Consider the following 19,897-nt stretch of genomic DNA (forward strand, 5'->3'; position numbering starts at 1 on the left):
CAAAGCCATTTCCCCAATATTTATTTTTTATCTGGCTTGTTACTGCTTAAACTGACAGAAAGATGGTTTGTATAGATATTTCTCAGGCCATTGCAAAACCATGCTCCTGCAGCAACAAAAAACTCTTTTCATCCCCAAATGTTGGCAGTTCCTCAGTACTCTTCTGTGGATTCTTTCCCTTTCCCCAGTGGTTTCCAAGAAAGACCAGACTATTTTCACAGATTTTTAAGGGCAAAAGGGACCATTATCATAACTGAGTCAGCTATACAGCACTGGCCATATAAACCATCTAATAATTTCTGCATCCAGCCCATTATTTCTGCTTGAGATACAACACACATTTTACTACATACAACTGCAAATATGCTGAACAGCTCTGCAGAACGACTTCAGAAAAAACTGAGGAACCATCTCTTGCACCTCGCATATTCCAGAAGGGATTACCTAAAACAAGAAATCACATGCTTCTACACACTGGAAGAAAAAATATCAGGAAACCCACCCAGAGATCATGCAAGAACCCCCAAACAACTATAAAAAACCTGATGACATCTACCCACCACAAAAACAGAAAGTGGAACCAACTACAACTATTTGACAACCACGGAACACCACATTCAGCAGAAACCATAAACCAGGACCCACCACTTGGACACTACACCCAATCATCCACTTATCAATGCTCCTTTAACTGCAGTTGAATTATATGTACTCTCCACGGGACTGAACTTCTCCCCACCACAGAACTTGACACCATACTACAAGAGAACTAGAAGAATTCTTTTGCTGACTCTGCTTCAAACAATTCTTTCACAACAAAAGACAGCACCACCCACAACTACCGTCATACGCCCACAGACAGTCATAAGAAAAAAATCATCTGACTGGACATCCCACAGTAGACGAAACTACACACTTGATCATTACATTAGTTGCTTGAGGAAAATAATCAGTGAAATTCTTAACAAGCATCACATCCACCACAATCTTTCCACTGCGGAGAGGACAGCTATACAGTCCCTGAAATCCAACCGCTAGATAGGGATCAAACCAGCAGACAAAGGGGATGCCACTGTAGTCCTCAACCACGATGATTACGTCAATGAGGCCAACTGACAATTCTCTGATACCACCTATTATAAAGGAATCAAAGAAGATCCCACACCACTATTCAACCAGCAATTTAGGGATATCATCAAATCCTTTCCCAAACAACTCTGAGAAATTATACGACCTCATCCCCCATCTTCCCAAGATACACAAATAAGGGAACGCAGGCAGACCCATTTTATGTGGCCACAGCACTCTTACTGTAGGAATATGAGGACTCTTAAACCATCCTCAAACCACTCACCACAAAGGGACAGTTTCCTCCGCGACACAACTGACTTTCTCCAGAAACTCCACAACACCAACCTCCCCCAGAACACCATTCTTGTACTTCCTAAATACATCAATATCTCAAAACAATAGAACTGCTGCCTGTCTCAAATATCTAGAAGACAATGGACAACACTGAGATATCCACTCCACAGACATTGTCAAACTCATCCTTTTCATCTTCAGCTTTAACAATTTTACATTCAATAACAAACTTTATCCAAACCATTGGAATAGCCAGGAGTACTAGAATGGCTATTCATGGGCCACCTTGAGGAAGAACTTCTGAACAAATGCATCACAAAACCAGGGTGGATAAAAAAGATTGTAAAGTAAATAAATAAATTTTAAGAAATAGGTTTTTTCCCCTCAAAAAGCATTTTATCAAAAAAATCTGATCTAAAGACATTATAGCTCGAAGATATCTCTTCATGGAATAGGGATTATAAATTCTAATTCTACAGTATGAGAATATATTCATGTAATGTTTAAGAAAAGTTTTATCAATGAGTTCCAACAGTTCATGGATTAGGGACCCAATTTTATGGAGTTTCAGGGGCTTCTGTATAGATTATTTAGGTTAATCTTTCTATCTACCCAATGGGACTCAGTGCTCAGCCTAGAAGATACCATCAGAGACGCTTAGCTTTGCAATTCTCAAAGTGTGGATTTGCATCTCCAGACATAACATGCTTGTTAACAGCAAAAATGTTTTTAAATAAATACATAAATAAAATATAGGGAGATGAGAAATAACGGACCTCAAATTTGGGTACACAGAGTCAATCCCTTACCTCTCTCTAAAAATGAAAAGTTTCAAAAAGTTCAATGACTAGAAGATCTTGGGGGCAGAATAGACAAGGAGAAGTAGTCTGGGGATAAATGTGAGAAGGGAGGGGACAGGCAGTAGAAACAAAGGTGAAACTGTTTGAGCAGCATATTCCAGAAGCCTTGAGGTCTGAGCGTAGCCTTCATTTATTTGAGATCTACCATGTCACTCTCTCACTGGAAGGGAAAACCTATAATGGCAGCAGGCCATAAAAGAGACCCAGTTTGGGAAAATTTTAATGAAGTTCCTCCATCTGTGCGTAAGACAGGCATGCGTGCAAAATGCAAACAGTGCAACAAAGAAATGCAAGGCCTGGTTGCGCGAATGAAACATCATCATGAGAAGTGTTCCTTTTCAAGAGGAAGCTGCACTGAAGATGATGAAAGGAACATGTCTGAATGTGCAGGATCTTCAGGTTGGTAACCTTTTTTATTTCATACTTCTTTCTTAAAGACTGCCTGACTTCCTTCTGGACTATTCTTGAATTCTCATGTTTGAGCAAAAAATATAGTTGTTACTCTATGGTACTATCATTTTAGATGCAGTTGTGATAAAAAAATAAATAGCTGAAATAGGCAGATCTTCCTTTTACAATCTCACCTTTAAAGAAGTACTGAGTGTTAGTGAATGCAGTGAGTAATATTAAATGAGCAGTATGGTAATAATAATTAAACAACTGCATTGACTTATTTTGTTTAGGAGAATCCATCCTCAACATACAGGATTCTGAAAACTATCCACCTTCAAGATCACCATTGTTTTCTATAGTTTTAGAGTTATCTGCCAATGATAGCGTTTCAGTCACATAATGTATGCCACATAGCCACAATATATCATCTGTAGCAAAAAGAAAAAAAAAATCTCCATCATCCAGAAACAACCATAGATAAGTTTGTGATACGGTTCAAGTGCTCATTTGATGCACCTCCTAACCAAAGACTTCAGTGTTCCAGAAATAAAGGCTAATGTTGAAACTGTAAAAAACTTCCGTAACAACCACTTTGCAGCAGCTGCTCTGAAAAAAGTGGGAGGAACCAAGCTAACTCTCCCACAAGACGTGCGATGGAACTCAGTAGTGGACTGCTTTGGGCACTATATCAAGAACTGGCCTAATCTGATGACAGTTTGTGAACAAAATCATGAAAAAATAGATGGCACTGTCACAGCCAAAGTTCACAACATTGGGCTTAAGAGAAATGCTGAACACATGCCGAGTACCCTGAAGCCTATTTCTGTAGCCTGCAGGGAAACAGCTGTTTTATTGCTGATGCTGTTGAAATTTGGAAGGAACTGAGTGAGATCTTAAAAAGAGAAATATGCAATGACAGAATTAAATTACAAGCATTAAAAAACACTAATGGGACAAGCACTGTCTCCAGCTCATTTTCTTGCAAATATTCTCAATGCTCGGTACCAGGGTCAAACCTTAACTGCTGAAGAAGAGAAGTTGGCTATGACATGGACATCCAGCAATCATCATTCCATAATGCCAACTATAATAAACTTCAGATCTAAGGGTGAACCCTTCAAGAAATATATGTTTGCTGATGATATATTAAAGAAAGTCACACCAGTGAACTGGTGGAAGTCACTTAAGCACTTGGATTCAGAGACTGTTGAAGTGATGATCTCACTTTTAGTAGCAGTAGCTTCTTCTGTCGGTGTAGAAAGAATAGTTTCTTCCTTTGGACAAATTCATTCCAAACTGAGAAATCGTTTGGGAACTGAAAAAGCAGGAAAGCTTGTTCTTCTTTCCAGATTATGAACAAACAGTAAAGTGATGGTGAAGACAACTGAGTTACTTACAGAAGCCAATATTTTAAATTTCTCATATTGAGCTGGCTGTCATTGTTGATTTAATTTTTTTTTAAATTTTATTTAACTATTTTAGTTAAACAATTTTAACAAAAACAAACCTGATTTTAAAAAACTTGAATGTTTAACTAAATTCAAAAATTCATATGCTTGTTTTGTTAATATATTATATGTCTGCTGTTGAAGAAAAAAATCCAGAATACATAACGTTGTTGTTTTAGTTAAATAAAACAATTTAAATATCTGTCTGGTGACGTTCTCCTCCTAATACAACATAACAAGAAAATCCTCCAAATATTAACGATTAACCAGTTGAATTGGAGATAGTTCACCTCTCAGTGACTTCATAAATATCTGCTTCAATTACCTTTGGTAAATGAAATAACCAAACAATCATTCATTTTCTGATATAGCTGTAAAACTAATCTAAAAAGTTTTCAAAATAAATCGCTTTAAAAATGTATAGCGGGTAAGTTCTAAAAATGAAACTATATCTATCTCTGAGTTGTGAAGAATATGTATTAAGGTTATAACAACCAACAAAAATACACTTTTATGTAGAAATTCATGATTAAATTGAGTCTTCCTGACTAGTGATTTAAATCAGTTTGAGTGCTGAGGGAAGAGGGGTTTGGGATGTGGGAGGGGCTCAGGGCTGGGGCAGAGCGTTGGGTTGCAGGGGTAAGGGCTGCGGGGTGGAAATGAGGGGTGTGGGAGGGTGCTCTGGGCTGGCGCTGCAGGCTCTGGGGTGGGGTTGGGGATGAGGGGTTTGGGGCGCAGGAGGGGGGCTCTGGGTTTGGGGGGGCTCAGGGCTGGGGCAGGGAATTGGGGTGTGGGAGGGGGTCAGAGCTCTGGGCTGGGGGTGCAGGATCTTAGATGGGGCCAGGGATGAGGGATTTGGGGTGGGCTCAGGGCTGGGGTGCAGGATTACCTCGGGCGGCTCCCGGTCAGTGGTGCAGTGGGGGGGCTAAGGCAGGTTTCACGCCTGTCCTGGCACTGCGGACTGCGCTACGCCCCGGAAGCGGCCAGCAGCAGGTCCGGCTCCTAGGCGGAGGCGCACAAGTAGCTCGGAGCAGCTCTTGCCCACAGGCACCGCCGCCCCCCCGCAATGGATTCCCGGCCAATGGGAGTGTAGCACTGGTGATTAGGGCAGGGGCAGCGCACAGAGCCCTGTGGCCCCCCTGCCTAGGAGCCAGACCTGCTGCTGGCCGTTTCCAGGGTGTAGCACAGTGTCAGAACAGGTAGGGGATATCTGGGCAGCACCGCTGACAGGACTTTTAATGGCCCCGTCGGCAGTGCTGACCAGAGCCGCCGCGACCCAGTGCCTTACATTCCGCGACCCAGTACTGGGTCGTGACCCACAGTTTGAAAACCACTGCCTTACCCAAACAAGGATATTCCACCAGAGAAGTAGACTGCATCATGGAATGGACCACCCAAATACCCCAAGAGAACCTGCTTCAACATCAGAAAAAAAACTGCTGACCACAAACTCCTAGTTGTCACCTATCATCCTACATAGGAAAGTATATGGGGTATCAAACAAGCAATAACAACCCATACTTGATGAGGACCATATCCTGAAAGAAATCCTTCCCAAATCCCCTCTCCAGAGGTAAGTTCCCCACAGACCAGAACACACAAACTCAAAATGGTACCAGACCCTGCCATAACAGATGCAAAAAACCTACAGACATATCTCCACTGGTATGATGTTCAACACCCACCACAACATACCCTTCAATATCCACGGGTTCTACACATTACTATTACAACATGTGGTGTACCATATCCAGTGCATTAAATGTCCCTTTAATTCAGTGGGGGAAATGAGACAATCACTATGCTCTTGAAAGAACTCAGAAAAATAAAAAAGACAAAAACACCATATCACCTCTGGACGAACGCTTCTCAAAAAACCATCACTCCATAGCTGTACAACACCTTCAGAAGATGAGCCTGGGAACTTAAATCCAAAATTCTGCTAGACACCAAAAGTCATGGACTTAAAGACACTGTTATAAGAAGCCGTAAATCCAATCTGTAATCAACTAACCCCCTTTGTCTTATGACTATGGCCCTACCAAATTCAGGGTCCATTATGGTCAATTTCACAGCCAGAGGGTTTTAAAATTGGTCAATGTCACAATTTCAGATGTTCATATCTGAAATTTCACAGTGTTGTAACCATAGGGGTCCCAACCCAAAATGGGATCGTGGGGGGGTTGCAAAGTTGTTGGGGGATCCAAGATTGCCACCCTCACTTCTGTGCTGCCTAGGTAGCAGCCTCCGAGATTCTTGCAGTTAGAGGAGGTTCTGGGAGGTGAAGGTGGGTAGAATCTCCCCTATGCCGCTAGGAGCATCCCAGCCGGGGGCTCCTAGTCCAGGCCAGTGACAGATTAAGAAGTCCCAAGTCCAGCCAGTGTAGTGCGAGAACCTGCTCCAGCACAGAAGAAAGGGTGTACCACCCTCATTTCTGTGCTGCCTCTGGAGGTGGATCTGATCTCCCCACCAAGAGCAGCCATGCAGGGGAAGGACAAGTCCTGTCCCTCCCCAGTATGGCTGGACTAGCAGCTAGGAGCCATAGGCTCCCAGCAGCAGGGGAGATCAGATTTCACAGGGAAAGGCTGATTTCAGATCGTGAATTTGGTAGGGCCTTACCTATGACTGTAGAGGTGTTAACTGGCCATTTTGTCTTAAATGGTCTTATTTTAACTGATCCCCCTTTGTATCTAGCTGTAACACTCTGAGTACCTTTCCCAGACCTGAAGAAGAGCTCTGTGTAGGTCAAAAGCTTGTCTCTTTCACTATCCGAGGAAGATAAAATAGAAGTTATTACCTCACCTATCCGGTCTCTCCAATATCAAGAGTGCTTGTGCTTTTGGCTATTTTCTACTACAAAGTTTATTTGCTACTGCTGATGTTTCAGGGCTTGTCTACACTGGCAAATTACAGTGCTGCAACTTTCTTGCTCCGGGGTATGAAAAAACACCCCCTTGAGCACTGAACGTTTCAGCGTTGTGAAGTGCCAGTGTAGACAGTGATCCCAGGGCAGGTAGCTACTCCCCTCATAGAGGTGATTATTTTATAGCGCTGGGAGAGCTCTCTCCCAACACTATGCTGTGACTACACAGCCATGTTAAAGCGCTGCTATGGTATTGCTAGTGAAGACATGCCCTCAGTGAAGACAAATTCCCAGTGTAGTGCTTTTGTTTAGCTTTCCTTTGCTCACAGTATAGTCAGATTACATGTTTTCTTGAACTACAAACTATCAGTTTGAAATGTCCTCCATTCCATTCATTTTTTAAAAACAAGGTTCTTACCTCTGTCTGCTATTCTTTTCATCAACTGATGTTCTCCCCATTTAACAAGATACTTAAGAATATCTTGTTCACTTGCCTACAATAAAGAAAGGGAACACAATGCATACTTAGTTTATTAACAATGCGTTGCATGGGAACCACTGAACATACAAATATTTCTCAAAAAACTTAACTAAGTCACCTCACAACAAAAGCATATTCACATTAGCCTTCATTCTACTGTACCACTATTGCTTCAAGTACTTTGTAGTAAAACTGATAGCTAAACTTAGGAAAAGATAGAGTAGGAATATCTAGCTTTAGGTTCTGCTATACAATATACGTTTCCCAAAGCAATACAGTTTGCAAAGAACCTGGTGTAATTCATCTAATCTACAAAGTGACTATTTAAAAAAACAAAAATAAATCCTCCTCAAACCTGCTAACGCTGTTTGGTTTTTTTCATTATGATTTTACAAGTGTCTGCCCCCACTGCCTTCTCTCTTTTAGGAGTTTAAAGTTTTTTTTAAAAAATATTGTTTCCAGAGTTTAAAAAAAAATCTCCATTTTTAATAAATTCTTTCTATTCATAAAAAGTTCTGGAACTCACCTGTGCCACATGCTCCACCCTTTTCTTCTCAGCAATCTAGAGTTACCACCGGGCCGGTATTTTTACCAGTTGCCAGGGAAATAATTTAATCTGCCCCCACCCCCTTTTTTTTTTTTTTCTTTTTTTTAAAAGCAGGATCTAAAGCTTTCCATCATCATCACAATACACTGGGGGGAGAAGTGGGGAAAGATATCTAATGCTAAAACTTTGTGCCCAGTAGGGCCATCAATCGCAGTTAACTCAAGTGATTAACTCAAAACAAATTAACTCGATTACAAAAATTAATTGTGATTAATCACAGTTTTAATCGCACTATTAAACAATAACAGAATACCAATTTAAGTATATTATGAATATTTTTGGATGTTTTTCTACATTTTCAAATATATTGATTTCAATTACAACACAAAACAGTCTATAGTGCTCACTTTATATTATTTTTTTATTACAAATATTTGCACTGTAATAAAGATAAGCAAAACGAATAATATTTTTCAATTCACCTCATACAATTACTGTAGTGCAGTCTTTATTGTGAAAGTGCAACTTACAAATGTAGATTTGTTTTGGTTACATAACTGCACTCAAAAATAAAAAACAGTGTAAAACTTTAGAGCCTAAAAGTCCACTCAGTCCTATTTCAGCCAATTGCTCAAACAAGTTTGGTTACATTTGTAGGAGATAATGCTGCCCGCTTCTTGTTTATGTCTCCTAAAAGTGAGAACAGGCATTTGCATGGCACTGTTGTAACCGGTGTCTAAAGATATTTATGTGCCAGATACGCTAAAGATTCAGATACGCTAAAGATTCATATGTCCCTTTATGCTTCAACCACGATTCCAGAAGATATGCATCCATGCTGATGACAGGTTCTGCTCGTTAACAATCCAAAGCAGAGCAGACCAATGCATGTTCATTTTCATGACTGGAGTCAGATGCCACCAGCAGAAGGTTGATTTTTTATTTATTTATTTATTTTTGGTGGTGTTAGTTCGGGTTCTGTAGTTTCTGCATCAGTGTTTTGTTCTTTTAAGACTTCTGAAAGCATGCTCCACACCTTGTCCCTCTCAGATTTTGTCTGGCACTTCAGATTCTTAAATCTTAGGCCAAGCGCTGTAGCTATTTTTAGAAATCTCACAGTGATACCTTCTTTGCATTTTGTCAAAATCTGCAGTGACAGTGTTCGTAAATCAAACAACGTGTGTTGGGTCATCATCCAAGACTGCTATAACATGAAATTTATGTCAGAATGCGAGTAAAACAGAGCAGGGGACATACAATTCTTCCCCAAGGAGTTCAGTCACAAATTTAATTAATGCACTATTTTTCTAACGATCATCATTAGCATGGAAGCATGTCCTCTGGAATGGTGGCTGAAGCATGAAGGGGCATATGAATGTTTAGCATATCTGGCACATAAATACTTTGCTACACCATCTACAAAAGTGACATGCGAACACCTGTTCTCACTTTCAGATGACGTTGTAAATAAGAAGCAGGCAGCAGTATCTCCCGTAAATGTAAACAAATTTGTTTGCCTTAGCAATTGGCTGAAGAAGGTCTGAGGTGGACTTGTAGGTGCTAAAGTTTTACATAACTGCACTCAAAACCAAAACAATCTAATAAAAACAATTCTACATTTGTAAGTTACACTTTCATGATAGAGATTGCAGTACAGTACTTGTATGAGGTGAACTGAAAAATACTATTTCTTTTATCATTTTTACAGTGCAAATATTAGTAACAAAAAATAATAAAGTGAGCACTGTACACTTTGTATTCTGTGTTGTAATAGAAATCAATATATTTGAAAATGAAGAAAACCAAAAATATTTAATCAATTTCAATTGGTATTCTAGTGTAACAGTGTGATGAATCAAAATTAATTTTTTAATCAGTTAATTTTTTTGAGTTAATCGCGTGAGTTAACTGCGATCAATAGCCCTACTCACAATTAATTGTGATTAATTTTTCAAAATTGTTTGACAGCTCTAGTGTCCAGCTAAAGATGCTGCAGTGTTCCCACTTCTGCAGTTTAAAAAAAGAAAATTATGTTATCAACCTTATGTGTGTTCCCTCTCTAGATACTATAAGTGGCTGCTGAAGGGGGGTTTGTGAAGTTACCTTGCGGTTGGAGTTGCAGCAGGCTTGCCTTGTGAGGTGGGGATGCATTTATTTTGCATTTCAAAGGTGGTAACCCTATAACAATCCTATATATTACTTTGTAAAAATATAATTTTCTTAGTATGTCCCCAGTTAGAGACATGAACATGATCTACAAAAACAAGTTTTGTAAGCTTAAAAAGGAAAATTGTGTCTTATCAGTGAATTTTTATTCTAGAACCCTCCATGTCAGACAGACTTCACAGTGGGCATTCCCTGTCTCCAGGGGAACTAGGAACAGACCAGATCTTTGCTCAGAGCCTGAATTTAGGATCACCCCACAGAAGGAACTCTCCAGAATTATAGCTTCCAAAGCTGAAGAATACTAATTATATAGAAGTTCAAAAGCACTATTCAACTCAAACCATTTGAAGTATTGTTGTGACATGAAATTTAGGGATTTCCTGGAGAAACACATTCTTCCCTTTCAAAGTGATTAAGAGAGCAATAGCAAGAAAATACCCTGGACATATTCCAACCTTCCAAAGGACAGTCCTAGAATGAAAATTCACAAGTAACAGAATTTTACCTCTCTCAGTCCCCTTTCTGTCAGTCTTCACAGTGGGATGCAGAAAGCCATCCCTAGGAAGGGAGCAAGGATTCAATTTACCCACACAGGACTGAAGATGAACTTGTGGGTTACTGGGGCATCCTGGTCTGGAACATCTTTGCTACCAAACGTTGCATCAGGAGGACTGAAGATGTCAACATAGTGTTTGAGAAAGTGTGGGTGGAAGGTCTCATCATAACACACGTGATCTCTTTGCCCATTAAATGGCTGCTGTTTTCACAGAATGCATGGTAGTGAGAGGAGTTTTACCCCCTGTAAGCTCTGTTCACATCTAACATGAATTTTACTTCCCTAGGATGTTTGGATTCATCTAGAAGGACAATATCACCACTTATTACAGGTGGAAGTGGGGACGGAGGCCTGGCTAGTAATGGAACCACCATGTTTGATAGAACATATAACAGGTTTTCAGTGAAGCATGGCAAGCTCTAAAAGCCCCTGGGAAAGAAGGTGGTGAATAGGCAAGATAGTTTTAGTGAGAAGAGGAAGGGACATACAAACTGAAGCTGAAGGTTGGTTTTATTAGGATTTGTATTGCACAGATCAAGATCATGACAGGAATCTTCACATTGTGAGAGATTTGTTAAGATTGGTGATACTCAGGAATCTGTTATGTGACAATGATTAGGAATGGGTTTCTTACAGTGAAATATGCCTGCAGTCACTGACTTGTCTTTCCAAGCAGTTTTGGCCTTGATCCCCATGGTTGGGGAATCTTGTAAAAACACTACAATATCCTTTGCTTCAGCCGACTTGGCCCCTGTCTCTTTCTTGTAATGCCAATATCTAAACCTCAAGTGATATATACAGAGACAAAATTTGTAAATTTCCTCTAAGATGCTAGTACAATATTTATCACCATTTTAGAACAAGTGACCATAGTTCCTCTCTCTCAGCTTCCCAGCTGATGGGTTAGGCAGCACTGGATGCACTTAAAGGCTAGATGGTCAACAGCATTCCCTCAGTTCTAAGTGTGTCTTGCTGAGCTGGCAGACCTTAACTTTCCTTCTTGGTGTAGAACCCCGAGGAACAGAGTGAACATGGACAGGACATGAGCAAAGCTGCTTCTCCAAAGAGTGCTGAAGGTTTTTTGCCTTTTTAGAAACATACCGCATGTGTCTGAAGAATCATCTGCTAAAAATGAAGGAGTGAGCGTGATGGTCCATCGCATGAGACAGGGTATACTCCATGTCTTCTCCTTGGGCCACCCAGCCCCTCTGAAGTCATATGAGTCTAGATATATTTCTACATGCAATCTGGGACCTGCACTGATGACCAGATTCTCTGGACTTTACATCTGGTAACTTAAATAATATTAAGAACCAGTTCACTATGAGATTATAGATCTGGATAAAGATCTATATATACTGATTTGTTGCAATTCATGGTTGGAAACAAAGCAAGAATCGTGCTGGGTGTTAACACAAGACCCACTACCCCAGGAACTGACTCAGTTTATTTTAGGAGGCATGTCCTAACTTTTGGCAAATAAGACACAATCTTCTATCTCTTTTCTGAAATAAAGGTGGTCTTGGAAAATAGAAGATGTCCACATTTTGTGAAGGCTGTAAATGGCCCTTCCACTTGTTCATTCAAAGTCATGTTTCTAGAGACTTTGTGATGGCTTCTGGGCCCTGCATAACATGATGAGAAGCCAGTTGGACAATGGCAGACATAAATCCCTTTTGCTTGAAGGAAGGGATGATATGGCATTTGTGAATAATCATGCAGAAGTTGCAAGTCCAAAAGGGGACTATACTATATTGAAAATGCTTGTTGTAACAGAAGCCAAAGTATCTTTGAGTGACTCTCCCCAATCATATATTCACTAGATTCCAGGAGTTTGTTTTCATATTCTGAAACTCTGGGAAGATAATTCTGTAATGATAGATTTCAGTATTTCCATTTGGAATGTATATCTCCTTGTAGAGCTAAGACCTGAGATCTTAAATGGGCTGCATTGTTTTATTTTGTACCACAGACAATTGTGTGACTGTACCAAAATGTGTCTCTCCATGGAACTGGTGCTACTGTTCCAATGAGCACGAGATGGACTATTGCAACCTGCATCATTTGATGCTAACAAAGATCTTAATCATGTTGGTATATTTTAATTTACTTTGGGGAAAGAATCAACTTGCCTCTGGACCAATGAGTGAGTTCTACTGCATACAGTTCTCAGATTTTCTCAAGCCTCCTTTTCTGAAGTGGTCCACTCCCAGGAAAGGGCCAATCCTGAAGCACCGCTCAGAGACCTTGACCCATTCCTACTGGGAGCTGGTTTCACTGTGGCCTGTTTGAGTCCATTGGTGTGGATCTTGCCCATACTCCAGCTGGGAGCTGGGTTCCTTCGGCCTGTTTTCTCCATCTGCCATTTCTGAGGGTGGGAAAGGGAGAAGAGATGCTGTCCTTCAAATCCTTCTCAGAAAGCCAAATACATTTTTCTGCTTTTCTTTTGTAGTTTTGAGGAATACCTTGAAGCCACTGAAGAAACCAAGACATTAGTTAAACGTCTTTTGAAAGCTCTGCTAAGGATGGAGACCTGGAGACTATTGTGTCTGTTACTTGGAGGCAGAGAATTCTGGAGAGTTCTTCCTGAGGTGCGGTTCTAAGCCAAGGCTCAGAGAAAAAGATCTGGTCTGCCCCCAGTTGCCCTGGGGACTGGGAACACCCAATGTAAAGACTGTCTGACATGACAGATTTGTGCTGCAGAACTGAAGCTTCTAGGACATGGCCTGGATAGTTTCACTCTTAAGTTCTTACATTTTGCCCCATAGTTACAACCTTTCTTCTAAGACAAAGGTGTTAGAGAGGCAGGCCATTAGCATAACTGCTTCAACATATCTCCCAAGTCGCAGAAGCTTACTAACTAGGGCTGGTCAGAAAACAAGAATTCATTTAAGGGGGTGAGGAGAGGTTTTGACATTTGTTTTTGTTCCACATCAAAAGACATTTCTTACTTACTCACACATACACACGTATAGGGCACTTATCTCTGATGTGGGAGACTCAGATTTAAGTCCGTGCTCTGCCTAATTCAGAGAGAGATCTGAACCTGGTTTTAAAACATCCCAGGAAAATGCCCTAATCAGTCAACTATACAGTGAGTCTCTCTCTAGTTTTGAGCAGAAATTCCATCCTACACACGAGAAATCTTCAAATTGAAACCAATATGTTTCTGCAAAAAAGTCTTAGTTTTAACAAATTGGCATTTTCTGATGAAAAACATTGTCAAAAGACATCCAACCAGCTCTGTTACTCATGGATCACTTGTGTGGCGCAGTATGGCCATTACTCTTTGCCTATTGTCTATTTCTAGGATGCCAAGGGCCAAACTACAAGAACTAGCAGTCTGGGACCATGAGAAAATGCCAATAAATCATGATTAAGAATGAACTTTCATCAAGTCATAGAAGTTACAGAAGTTATTCCAGGATCTACAGCACATCACTATGAAATTATGAGGAGCTTTGGCTTGAATCAGCAGACTCTAAATGAGAAGGGAAGAAAGGACACAGAGGCTAAATGCATTGCTGGCTGAACATCACTGCCACAGAATGGCACTTATGTCATTCGGAGTCTAGATTTAGCTCACACATTCAGCCACACTGCAAACATAATTACTTTGAGAGGAAAGAGAAAACAGACAGGTGGGAAAGTACAAAAATAAAGGTTCATCTGAGTGACTACTCTTTAGGTATGTCTATGTTACCCGCCGCATTGGTAGGCAGCCATCGATCCAGCGGGGGTTGATTTATCGTGTCTAGTCTAGACATGATAATCAACCCCCCGATCACTCCCCCTTCGACTTCTGTACTCCACCACCGTGAGAGGCGCAGGCGGAGTCGACGGGGGAGTGGCAGCAGTCAATTCACCACAGTGAAGACACCACAGTGAGTAGGTCTAAGCACGTCGACTTCAGCTACTTTATTCACGTAGGTAAAGTTGCATAACCCAGATTGATCCCCCCCACCCCAGCGTAGAGCAGGCTGTAGTTGTTTAAAAAGGTGATTTGGAAAGGAAAGATGTGGGCTGATGCCACCCATGATAATTTTTTCCACTTGTTGAAAGAAGTTCAAAGTCATTAGAAGTTCATAGTTTTCCAGGCTACACAGAACCTGATAAGTGGAAAACTAGTGAAATGGCCACATCACAGGAGTTGAAGAATTAAAGAAGAGACTTTTATTAAGACTCTTCAAATCAATTTTGTTAGTTTTTGTTAACATTTAATTTAAATTACTAATGAACATTTTAGAGAAAGGCCATATATTATGGCTTCAAAACTTCTGCCCCTTCAAGAAAAGTGTAAGAGCAAACAGTATACATCCTCACAGAAGATCAGTGTAATCATCAATATTTCTAAGGTAAAAAATAAGCAGTATGTTTAAACACAAACCAAAATAATGCTTGCACACAGTTTATACATCAAAGTAGCAAAACTGAGACTGCAATTTCCATAAAAATTTAAACAGGCAAGGCAAAAGTTTAACCTAGAACTGTTTCACTTAAAATAATTCACAGCTGTGGACTACTCTTAGACTTTCAAGCAATAGTTTATACAGCCAGTTTAAGTTAGGTTAAAAGTCAAGAAAACAAAGTACTTTCCTTAATCAGTTCCTCTACTGTGGTTTTTGTGTATATGTGAGTTAAAGAGAAAGCTTTATTCTGCGCACACAAATGCACAAGAATATTAATATCTATTCTTCCCATTTAGGAAGATTTAAGATTTTATTCACTCTGAATGCTTCTGCTAAATGTAAAATACAGCTTCAAAACATAATTAACTACTTTTGGAAGGATGAGATTAAACATTTACCTGTAAATAGTCAGACTGGATAGCAGTCAGCAGGTGGTCCTTGCTCAGTTCATAAAAGACATCTGAAGTCATGACCTGGGTAAACTCCTCACAGAGGAAATGCAATGCTTGGCGGTATACCCACTTGGAGCCATACGGCTGAGAACTCCACTTGAGAATGGCAATTAAAGTGTCTAGTGAGATGCTCTCAGCAATAATATCCTCACAGCCTACAAAAACAAAACAGAGCAGCAAGACTACTAGAGGCAGTTTAATACTTAAGGAGAACACGCACCTAAATCTGTACCTAAGGTCTTATACGGCTCCCATCACTGCATAAATCTAAATAAAACTAGAAGAGCCCTGTAGACAAAGATTAGAAAGGGTCAAACTATGGAGTTCTGAGTACATTTAAAAACATTTATAACCGTGTTTCAGCATTCTGATGTATGCAATCATTCAAACTGAATCTTCTTAAAGCCAAACAGAACTATAATTTTGTTCATCTGCTTGTGTGCTCTAATAGAAAGAGGAGGTTACCTGTAACTGGAGGTGCTTTGATATGTGTGGTCCCTATCTGTATTCCACCAAGGCTTATGCGCATGCACCATGTGCCCGAAGCCAGAGCTTTTAAAAAGTAGTAATGTCTGTTGGTCTCCGCATGCACCCTTGTTTCACCTCATATCGACAGAGGTGATAAAGGGTGGGGCGGACCAACCGTGCCCTAGAATCACAGAATATCAGGGTTGGAAGGGACCTCAGGAGGTCATCTAGTCCAAGCCCCTGCCCAAAGCAGGACCAATCCCCAATTAAATCATCCCAGCCAGGGCTTTGTCAAGCCTGACTTTAAAAACTTCTAAGGAAGGAGATTCCACCACCTCCCTAGGTAACACATTCCAGTGTTTCACCACCCTCTTAGTGAAAAAGTTTTTCCTAATATCCAACCTAAACCTCCCCCACTGCAATTTGAAACCATTACTCCTTGTTCTGTCATGAGCTACCACTGAGAACAGTCTAGAGCCATCCTCTTTAGAACCCCCTTTCAGGTAGTTGAAAGCAGCTATCAAATCCCCCCCTCATTCTTCTCTTCTGAAGACTAAACAATCCCAGTTCCTGAGCCTCTCCTCATAAGTCATGTGTTCCAGTCCCCTAATCATTTTTGTTGCCCTCCGCTGGACTCTTTCCAATTTTTCCACATCCTTCTTGTAGCGTGGGGCCCAAAACTGGACACAGTACTCCAAATGAGGCCTCACCAATGTCGAATAGAGGGGAACGATCACGTCCCTCGATCTGCTGGCAATGCCCCTACTTATACATCCCAAAATGCCACTGGCCTTCTTTGCAACAAGGGCACACTGTTGACTCATATCCAGCTGCTCGTCCACTGTCACCCCTAGGTCCATTTCTGCAGAACTGCTACCTAGCCATTCAGTCCCTAGTCTGTAGCGGTGCATTGGGTTCTTCCGTCCTAAGTGCAGGACCCTGCACTTATCCTTTTTGAACCTCATCAGATTTCTTTTGGCCCAATCCTCCAATTTGTCTAGGTCCCTCTGTATGCTATCCCTACCCTCCAGCGTATCTAACTCTACTCCCAGTTTAATGTCATCTGCAAACTTGCTGAGGGTGCAATCCACACCATCCTCCAGATCATTAATGAAGATATTGAACAAAACCGGCCCCAGGACCGACCCTTGGGGCACTCCGCTTGATACCGGCTGCCAACTAGACATGGAACCATTGATCACTACCCGTTGAGCCCGACAATCTAGCCAACTTTCTATCCACCTTAGAGTCCATTCATCCAGCCCATACTACTTTAACTTGCTGGCAAGAATACTGTGGGAGACAGTGTCAAAAGCTTTGCTAAAGTCAAGGAACAACACATCCACTGCTTTCCCTTCATCCACAGGACCAGTTATCTCATCATAGAAGGCAATTAGATTAGTCAGGCATGACTTGCCCTTGGTGAATCCATGCTGACTGTTCCTGATCACTTTCCTCTCCTCTAAGTGCTTCAGAATTGATTCCTTGAGGACATGCTCCATGATTTTTCCAGGGACAGAGGCGAGGCTGACTGGCCTGTAGTTCCCAGGATCCTCCTTCTTCCCTTTTTTAAAGATGGGCACTACATTAGCCTTTTTCCAGTCGTCGGGATTTTCCCCGATTGCCATGAGTTTTCAAAGATAATGGCCAATGGCTCTGCAATCACATCCGCCAACTCCTTTAGCACTCTCGGATGCAACGCATCCGGCCCCATGGACTTGTGCACGTCCAGTTTTTCTAAACAGTCCCGAACCACTTCTTTCTCCACAGAGGGCTGGTCACCTCCTCCCCATGCTGTGCTACCCAGTGCAGTAGTCTGGGAGCTGACCTTGTTCGTGAAAACTAGGCAAAAAAAGCATTGAGTACATTAGCTTTTTCCACATCCTCAGTCACTAGGTTGCCTCCCTCATTCAGTAAGGGCCCACGCTTTCCTTGACTTTCTTCTTGTCATTCCTCTGCTGAAGAGTGCTGCTTTGGAAAGGCGGCAATAAAGCGTATGGTTTGGTTGAGGTGAAAACAGGAAACCACCTTTAGAAAAAAAAACTTAGGATGTAAGCATGGGAAAACCTTGCCCTTATGTAATGTGGTGAAAGCGGGGTCTGCCATCAGGCCCCCATTTCGCCAACTCTTTTCACAGAGGTGGTAGCTATCAGGAAGGCAACCTTTATAGAGAGAAGAGAAAGAGAACAGGAGGCCAGATGTTTGAAGGGTGGCTTCATGAGTGCCATTAGGACAAGGTTACGGTCCCACTGCAGAGTGATGGGTTGGACAAGGGGATATGTTCACACGAGGCCCTTCCAGAACCTGACGGTCAATGGGTGAGTAAAAACTGTGTCCTTCCATAGATGGGGTGGAAAACACTAATGGCTGTGACATGCACCTTGATGGAGCTGAGAGCGAGTCCTGATGCTTTTAGGGACAGGAGATAGTCCAGGAGGAGCGGAATGCCAGGTACCAGACTGTTGGGCTCAGAAGACGAAACGTTTCCATTTGGCCTGGTAGGATTGCCTCATGGACTCTTTCCTGCCACACTAGCAAAGATGCCCATCAACAAAATAGGTTCTCAGGTGAAGCATCTGCAGGTCTGAGTGTCTGATCCTGCCTCTGTGTTGAGTGAGGAGTTCTGGAAACGTTGGTACCATGAGTGGATGATGCGGAGAAGAAGGGGAAACCAGAACCGGAGAGGCCAGAACAGGGTGATCAGAAGGACCCTCTCACTCTCCTGTCAAATCTTGTGAAGGACATGGGGCAGAAGCGGAGGGAGGGAAGGCATAATTGATCTGGTCCTATCAGTCAAGGACCAGAAATTGCCCTGGGAGCAGGCTCTGAGCATGCCCCTGGAACAGTACTGTGAGTATTTGGCGTTGGAGGCAATGAGATCCCTGGCCAAAAGCCACCCAGCGATCAAAAACGTCTGCAACTACTGAGTCATGTAGCTCCCATTCGTGGTCAGTCACAAAGTTCCTGATGAGAGAATATGGAACTACATTCTGAGTCCCCAGGAGATAGGCTGCTGACAACAGGATACAGTGCACGATGCACTATTTCCAGAGGCGTACCACTTCTGCACAAAGTACTGGAGACCTCATACCCCTTTGCTTGCTTATGTAGTAAACTGTAGTGGTATTGTCCAACTTGAGAACATGACGGGAATGGATAGATGGGAGAAAGGTGTGACATGCTCGTTGTACTGCCCAATGCTGTAGGATGTTGATATGCAGCCTGTACTTCCAAGCAGTTCAAGTTCCTTGAGTCATGTGGGCACCCCATCCATCCAGCAATGCATCTGTAATGATCAGCATGCTTGGGGAGGATGGAAGGAAGGACATCCTGAAGCAAACCTAATTTGTGTTTGTCCAACACTGAAGGGAGGACAGTCAGAATGGCATCCAAGGAATGGAGTGGAGAATGGTCTCTATAACCACAGTTGTAGACAGCAGAAACAACAATGGTATGGGCACAGTGCCACATAGCCAAGAAGGGAATGGCAAGCACTGACCAGAACTTAGTGGTTGGAAGTTAACAAAATGATCAGTTCCAGCCGGGTTCAGAACCGGTCCTCTGGCAGGTAAGCACATGCAGAGGTCATGTCAACCAATGACCTGTGCTCCAATGAACTCCAGGGACTGTATGAGAGCCAAAGTCAAATTTTTTGGTATTTCTTCTCCTCCTCTCCTCAGGGTGAGCATGATCAGCTGGGATGTTGACGCTTGAGTTTTTCATCTGGACCGTGCCATTAGCAACCAACTGTTCATGTAAGGTAAGATGAGGACTCAATGCCGGAGGTGGACCGCCACTACAGAGAAAACCTTGGTGAAGGTCCAGGGAGCAGTGGTGAGTCCAAATGGGAGAGCTCTGTATTGGAAGGGTCAAGGGCCCAGCATAAATC

General features: G+C 41.9%; 1 protein-coding gene across 4 annotated transcripts in view; it reads right to left on the minus strand.

Moving 5' to 3' along the window:
- Positions 1–19,897, minus strand: part of BTBD7 (BTB domain containing 7) — a 114,834-nt gene that overhangs the window by 20,168 nt on the left and 74,769 nt on the right. The window contains exons 4-6 of one of the 4 annotated variants that reach the window (XR_013346423.1): positions 15,487–15,695; positions 7,348–7,423; positions 354–444 (exon numbers count right to left, since the gene is read on the minus strand). The exons of 1 other annotated variant lie outside the window; for it this stretch is intronic. Coding sequence is in view for 2 of the 3 variants with exons in the window: in XM_077819310.1 (XP_077675436.1) it covers positions 445–467; positions 7,348–7,423; positions 15,487–15,695 (308 nt within the window). In the remaining variant the exon portion in view is untranslated. Of the gene's footprint in view, positions 1–353; positions 468–7,347; positions 7,424–15,486; positions 15,696–19,897 lie in introns of those variants that run through there. 2 more of the 4 variants (XM_077819310.1, XM_077819308.1) reach the window with 2 other exon arrangements.

Source organism: Eretmochelys imbricata, chromosome 6 (genome assembly GCF_965152235.1).
Source record: "Eretmochelys imbricata isolate rEreImb1 chromosome 6, rEreImb1.hap1, whole genome shotgun sequence".
Lineage (NCBI taxonomy): Eukaryota > Metazoa > Chordata > Testudines > Cheloniidae > Eretmochelys > Eretmochelys imbricata.